Source organism: Dama dama, chromosome X (assembly GCF_033118175.1).
Source record: "Dama dama isolate Ldn47 chromosome X, ASM3311817v1, whole genome shotgun sequence".
Classification (NCBI taxonomy): Eukaryota; Metazoa; Chordata; class Mammalia; order Artiodactyla; family Cervidae; genus Dama; species Dama dama.
The window spans coordinates 127,694,932-127,702,632 of record NC_083714.1 but is presented as its reverse complement, the minus strand read 5'-3'; the positions used below and the strand labels follow the sequence as shown (position 1 = coordinate 127,702,632).

Genomic DNA, 7,701 nt, shown 5'->3' with positions numbered 1-7,701 from the left:
TTAGGAGGGATGGGCAAAGCCTTGAGACTTGTCAAGTTAGGTGTGTTTTGACTTGCTTCTAGAATTGTATTTCTGATTTTATATTTGCAAGACAAAGAGAGTTGTTTCTGTTAGCCCTTGGCTCCAGCTGATTTGTTCTGAGATTATGTGTAGGAGGTCCTGAAAAGTTACTGGAAACAGGGTTATTTTTAAGAAGGAGAATTTTGTTGGATTTTTGTTTAAGTTCTTTCATCATAATAAAGAATTTCTTAAGGGCAGTCATTATAAATCTCTTTCCTTTCAATTTGATCCTCACGTAAGTATCAATGTGACAGATGTTTATGATGACAGCTCCTACAAAATGTTTTCCTTTTAAATATAGCCAATTTAAAGGACCTACCATCTGGCCATTGGCAAGTAGGCTCTTATATATTAATTTCAAACAGCAACTCAAACCAATAAGTTTTTTTTTATTGCTTAACCAAAGATGCAAGAAACATATTACAGGGACTATTCACCCCTCACAAGATCCAGAAAGTTCATTCCCAGAGTTAGTCAAAAAAGTAAAAGCCCTTTGTTGCTACAGATGGTATGAATGATGTGAAAACAAGCTCTCTAGAGTCTCACAAAATGTGGGGTACTCCAGCCATAAGCTCACTAATTCATGACACCAGGCAGGCACTACTGGCATGAGGCTTTCCAGTGCTAACAAGAAACACAAGTTGAGATGACAAATGCCCCTTATGGACCAGGACCCCTTATGACAAATCCCCGAGAGCTGGCCCAACCAGACAAAGGTAGTGCTGCTGGAGACTTCATGTCTTGGAACTCCAGTTCATTCAACAAGCCACCAGATATACCCCAGTAAATGTACCTCCTGGATGGCAGAGTTCAGAGAGAATGTTCTCACTGGACAAAATGATGAGCTCTCAAGATATAAAAGAAGATGGAAGGTAAAATCTCATCTGGTTTTTACTTACAGGAACCACAGCAAAGTTTGTCTAAATAGACGCAGGTCTGGTGAGAATTGCTAACTCACCACTCTGTGAGGATGGCTTGAATAGCAGGCTTATAGGGCCTATGCCTGCTGTACTGCCCTATGGTTCTTTCTCCTTATGACAAATGACACAACAGACAAAGTAAAACAGTGACCATGTTTGAGAAGAAAAGAATCCCTAAGTTTCCCTAAGTCCAAGGAACTAGCTACACAAATATTATTTCCTGCTAATCTAAATTTAGAGAGAAAAAAAGGGACTCTGACTACTTTCCTTCACATCAGACCTTGAAGGTAGAGATCTGGGAGACTGACATGATAAGACATCTTACCTTCTGTGGCCTTTGTCAGATGTCCCAGAATCTCTCAGTAGCAGCAGTCTCAGGATGAGAAACCTCCTGGCTGGCTTGCCAACTGTCAGGGAGGGAGAAATTTATGCCTCTATGCCTCTTGGGTTCCTGTGATTGGACTAATAAGAAAATTGATACAGACAGATTAACAGGAAAAGAAGAAACAAATTGTAATTCATGTGCACAAGGGTGTCCTAGAAATGGGACCTAAAGAAGTGGCCAAAGCGGCAGCTTTTATATGTTTTAGACCTAGAAACAATACATTTTTGAGGAATGGACAGGACAAATGAACATAGGTTTTGAGTGCTCAATTAATGAAGAATCTAAACAGAATTTGAGCTTGGGGTAGTAAATTAAAGACATTTCTGTATACAGACTTCTCTGACTGAATTCTCTATTTTTGGCTATAAGGGTGTTCTTTTACCTCCATATGACAGAGTTATTTCCTGCTTTCAGGGAGACAGAAAAGAGGGTCAGAATATCACTCCTGCAATGGCCTTTTCTTAAGTAACCTGAATACAAGGTAATCAATATGTCACTGTGGCATATTTTGGGGCAATCTGCATTGAGACCCAACAGGTGAGATGCACAAGAGCCATTCTGTTGACACTTTCTGCCTTGAATTGGTAGAGCCAGATCCCAATGCACTAAAAGAGCATTTTAATTGGGTTATCTTGGGTAATTTGGCAAATTCTAAGACAGGGCTAGATTTTGGTGGGAAAGAAACAAATAAAAATAGACATGATTTAGATAGAAGGGAAACTGGAAAGGAGTAAAAGAGTCGGTACATGACAAAATTCCAGGAACTCTGAGTTGCTTCCAGGTGGAAAAAAAAAACCCTCCACACCAAAATTAAATAATAAATACTCTAACATGGAAAAGATACTTAATTTTACTTGCTAAAGCAAAATTTTGGTATTGTTCTGTCTGAGAGTGCTGCACTTCCCCTGACATATGCTGGATTTAAGAAAACATTCCTACATAGGAGGGTGATATTGTCTAGGTAAAAATATTAACTGCCATTCATGAAACACCCAATATTTGCCAGGATTTTGATGGGTGCTTTATACACAATACATACTTTCCCACAGTCATACAAGGTAGGGTTTATCAAATTCATTTGGCAGATGAAGAACTTGCAATATTCTCATATTCACAAGGTGGTAAGTAACAGAGCTAGACTAGATTCCTGGTCTGAATTTCTCTAGGGCACACTCTTTTCTACCACTCCCACCCTGAAGCTGACCTTGCATATTTTTTACTCACTTTTCTTCTCTCTATTCTGGAATATATCTCAGGTGATTGAAGGAACAATAAAAATAAAAAGCAGTGTGTGCCCAAAGTACTGGATTGAAATACATAGCCAGGGCAATAAGAAAACCAAAATAAGTGAGGGGTATAAATAATGAAAAGAAGGTTACTACCCGGTAACAATATGATCATTTATATGTGCAGTGTCAGTTAACCATGAAAGATGGGGGTCTCATGAAATTGTCAGGCTCAGCCCATTTCTGTAGTATGCAAGTCTCATAGAACAGAAGTTGTATTGGAAGCCAAGTCTGGGTGGTAAAGAGAAGAAATAAATCAGCATGTTTTTTTGCTTTTTTCTCTGAAAGCTCAACTCCTATCTAAGTCCTCTCTACCTGGCACTGCAGCTTCCCTATCTTACATCATTCCTGGGACACAGACCCATTGCCCTTAAGACTCACAGTGGAGATAGTTCTTAAAGAGTTTGCATGGATGTGGCATTTACAAGGAAGCCATTCATTAAAGAGACAGGAGCTGAAACAGGACTCGGGTGTAGGACTACTGAGGAGGACACCACCCGATCATTTAGGGAGCCCTGCAGGGACAACCCCGTACCTAGTCTTAGACCTGTGCCATCAGGCAGCTTCCTGCAAGGAAGGTCTCAAGTAGGTGAGGACCTCGTTGAAAGGAGTGTAATTGAGAAGCCGATGTGAAACTGAGGGTGTCCTCCACTCCAGAACAGAGGGGGCGCCAGAGATCGAGGCGCTGTCTATGGTGAGGCGCTCACTTCGTCCTAGGTAGTAGCTAGCGCTCACTTCCTGCTAGACGGCGAAGGAAGAAGAGCGAGTGCCTCCGGCGGTGGCACAAGGCCTCAGGCCTGTGAGCGTTTCCAGGCTCCAGCAGGAACCGAGTCAAGGTGAGGAGCCTGAATAATGAATGGGAGACCCCCCACCAACCCCCCAACCTCCCCCAGCCCGCGCCGTCCCCCCCCCCAACGCCGTGCCTCACCCCGCCCCCTCCATGCCTCGCCCCCCCCTCCGTGCCTCACCCCCCCCTCCGTGCCTCACCCTCCCTCCCCGGTGCTTCGCACTCACAAAGCCCCGACGCTCTGGTGGAGGAAGATATCCCCTCAGAGGCTCTTTGGGAGGTGAGGACCTTGGTTGAAGTGGGTGGCCCCAGTTCAGAGGCGGAAGAAAACCCTAATAAGGGTCTGAGTGAGGAAACTCAGATGGAAAGTCCGAACAAGGCCCTGCTTGTTGCTCTCAGAGGACCCAAGCATGGCGGTCAGGTAGAGGCGAGCCTTCCTTTTCTATATGATAGATTAGGAACTAGACCACCTTGCCCTGAAGGAATTTGAGGACGGAACTCTGAGTGAGGTCTGAGGGGTCAACCCCAGAACAGTGAAGTGGCACAGGACTTGTGGTTCCATCAAGCTTGGGAAGACCCGGACAGGGCAGTCAGGCAGACTGCTTTGAGGAGGGTTTCTGAGATTGTGAGGGTGTTGGTTTTATAGGGGAGGGGCCTCAAGGTAGCAGACGAAAGCATTCTAGGGTGGCCAGGAGTTGGGATGAGGACCCTATGTGAGGACAGAGGGAATTCCTGCCCTGCTGGCAGCCTGGCGTGTCTTTGCAACTGGTGATGTGATGACGGACACTCATTTTCTCTTACGGTATTGCGAGGATGGAATGGTGAAGGGATAGGGGGCCGGGGGCAAGGCAGCAAGGCAGCACCTGGGGCGAGTGAAAGATTTTGTTTATAAGGGATAGTTTATTCCCCCACAGTAGAAGTATTTCCAGATCTTTCCAGGAGTTGTATGGGGGTACAAAAGAATCCATCCCCTATTCTCAAGCTTAGAGACCATGGGAAAGTGGGGGAACCCTCATATGTTAATGGGTTGTTGGCTGGCAGGAAGACAGAAATCCCAGACCATGCAAAGGGTCAAAGGAAAGACTGAGAGGACTACCAATCATTGAATCAGTTCAGTTCAGTTTATTGACTCAGTCATGTCTGACTCTTTGTGACCCCATGGACTGCAGCATGCCAGGCTTCCCTGTCCATCATCAACTCCTGGCACTTACTTAAACTCATATCCATCGAGTTGGTGATGCCATCCAACCATCTCATCATCTGTCGTCCCCTTTTCCTCCCACCTTCAATATTTCCCAACATCAGGGTCTTTTCCAATGAAGCAGTTCTTCGCATAAGGTGCCCAAAGTATTCAGCTTCAGCATCAGTCCCTCCAATGAATATTCAGGACTGATTTCCTTTAGGTTTGACTCATTTAATCTCCTTTCAGTCTAAGGGACTCTCAAGAGTCTTCTCCAACATCACAGTTCAAAAGCATCAATTCTTTGGCGCTCAGCTTTCTTTATAATCCAACTCTCACATCCATACATGACTACTGGAAAAACCATAGCTTTGATTAGATGGACCTTTGTTGGTAATGTAATGTCTCTGCTTTTTAATATGCTGTCTAGGTTGGTCATAGCTTTTCTTCCAAGGAGCAAGTGTCTTTTAATTTCATGGCTGTAGTCACCATCTGCAATGATTTTGGAGCCCAGGAAAATAAAGTCTCTCCCTGTTTCCGTTGTTTCCCCATCTATTTGCCATGAAATGATGGGACTGGATGCCATGATCTTAGTTTTTTTAAATGTTGAGTTTTAAGCCAACTTTTTCACTCTCCTCTTTTACCAAGAGGCTCTTTAGTTCTTCTTCACTTTCTGCCATAAGGGTGGTGTCATCTACATATCTGAGGTTATTGATATTTCCCCCAGCAATCTTGATTCCAGCTTGTGTTTCATCCAGCCTGGCATTTCATATAAGTTAAACAAGCAGAGTGACAGTAGATCACAAAAAATCTCAGCCCCACATTTTTCGTTCAGAACTTGCAGGCTCAGGGCAGGACTGTCAGGCTGAGGCTGACAATCCACATCAAATCTGAGAGAGAAGAGTATGAGGTTAGTATGAAGTTGGAGCCACCGGTAGGCAGAGGGGAGGTATACCAGGTACTGCCTGTAGACCAGGTGAGCATCCTTAACAAGAACTGAGGACCCAAGCAGCCCCTGAAGGAGTGGGTTCCACGTAGCTCTCAGTTGGGTACCCTCTGACAGAGAGAAGGGCTAAGGAGCCCCTTCACTTCCTCCTCTGGGGTCTCAGGGAAGTGCTGACTTGGGTTTGAGGTGTCAGCTTCAAAGCATCAGAAAAGAGGAGGCTCAAGACCTGCCAACAATTGACTATATGACTATGATGACCCTGACTATAAACTGAGAATACCCTCAAACCCAGAACAGAGGCTCCCTACTGGCAGCCCCTGCTGTCACCCTAGTATACCCCTAGCAGGGTTGGCAGGCTGCATTCTAAGGTTATGATATCCTCCACAGTTTTCTCAGGGTACAGGCTGATCAAAACAGAAGCCTTGAGAGGTCCTAGACCAGTGTCCCCAAGGACCCTGCAGAGGTGGCCTTGGTTAAAGCCAAGGTGGTATCTCCCTGCTGAGGTGCTTACAGCATCTTATTCTCCTTCCTCCAGGTGCCCACGTCTTCTGAGCTCCTGTCTACACTCCTTCCTGCTGTCCCTGACCATGCCTCGAAGTAAGAAGAGTAAGGCCCGTGGTGGTGATAAATGCCCCCAAGCCCAAGGCGAGACCCAGAGTTGTGAGGGTGCTCAGGCCATAGCAGCAGCAGAAGAGGAGTCCACTACCTCCTCTCTTCAGTGTGAAGGTATTACCCAGAGTCTGCCTGGTGCTAAGTCATGTAGCACTTCCCAGGAGCCTGAGAGAACACCGACCTTCACCACTTCTGCAGTCTTTTCTTGCACTAGATCTAGTGAAGCATTCAATGGCCAATATGAGCATAGGGTGTTTGCCTATGAGGTCCCACCCTTCACTGAGACCCCAGGAACTGACTGTTTAACCAGAAGAGCTAGCTTGTTGGAGCAATACCTTCTGTACAGGTATAAAATGAAGCAGCTCATTATGAAGGAAGACATGCTGAAGATTATCCACCAAAGCCACCATGACCAATTTGCTGAGATTCTCAAGAGAGCCTCTGAACGCATTGAGCTAATCTTTGCGGTAGATCTGAAGGAAGTCGACTCAGTCGTTCCCTGCTATAATCTGGTCAGCAAGTTGAAACTCCCCAACAATGGGAGGGTGCGTGGTGGAAGGGGCTTACCCAAGACTGGTCTCCTGATGAATCTCCTGGGTATGATTTTCATGAAGGGCAACTGTGCTGCTGAGGAAGACATCTGGAAATCCCTGGGTACGATGCGAGTATATGCTGGAAGAAAGCATTTCATCTATGGAGAGCCCAGAAAGCTCATCACCAAAGATTTAGTGAGGCTGAAGTACCTGGAGTACCGCCAGGTTGCCAACAGTGATCCTCCACGTTATGAGTTTCTCTGGGGCCCAAAAGCACATCTGGAAACCAGCAAGATGAAAGTCCTGGAATTTTTGGCAAAGGTCAATAATGCTGTTCCCAGTGACTTCCCCACTTATTATGAAGAAGCTTTGCGAGATGAAGAGAAAGCCCAAGGCATGGATGCAGCCAAGCCTGACACTACTATCAAAGTCAATACACCTCCCAGGGACATGCTCAATATTGTATTCCCACCCATAGTGAAGCATGTGAAATATTTTCCCCCAGACAAGAAAATATAACATTACAATAGGGATTATATTCTTGGAAATGTGAAAGAATCCCATAGTAAAATCGTTAGGATAATGGAATAGAAAAATAAAACATGATCAATGTTAGTTTTTCTTGTTCCTTTTAGTCTTTAGCTTTGTTAAAGTAATTATTATACTCTGAGTTTCTTAGCTTCTTCAAGAAAGTAAGAGAAATTAAATGTTAATAAAGTAGACCTTGTGTTTATTGGCTCTTTTATTCATCAAATGTTGAGAATCTGCTCTTGGGAAAGCTCAATGCTAGTACTGGGGATGCTAATATAAAGAATATCCAGCCTCTACTCACAGAATTTTAGAGCTTATGAGTTACACTCATATGAGTAAGATACTGAAATATTCTCTATGACTTACAGGTAAAGTAAAAAGAATGGTTGAAGTGGAGGGTATTCCTTATGATGGCCCTGCCTGCCTGGCTGCTCAATCACTTAAGTCATGTGCGACCCCAT

The 7,701-nt window shown here is 44.7% G+C and overlaps 1 protein-coding gene across 1 annotated transcript; it reads left to right on the top strand.

Annotated features, from left to right (window-relative positions):
• The first annotated feature begins 6,151 nt into the window (after positions 1 to 6,151).
• On the top strand, positions 6,152 to 7,228 carry LOC133052872 (melanoma-associated antigen B5-like). The gene has a single exon (XM_061137696.1). It carries the CDS (start codon positions 6,152 to 6,154, stop codon positions 7,226 to 7,228), a length of 1,077 nt encoding a protein of 358 aa, XP_060993679.1.
• Positions 7,229 to 7,701: the final 473 nt, after the last annotated feature.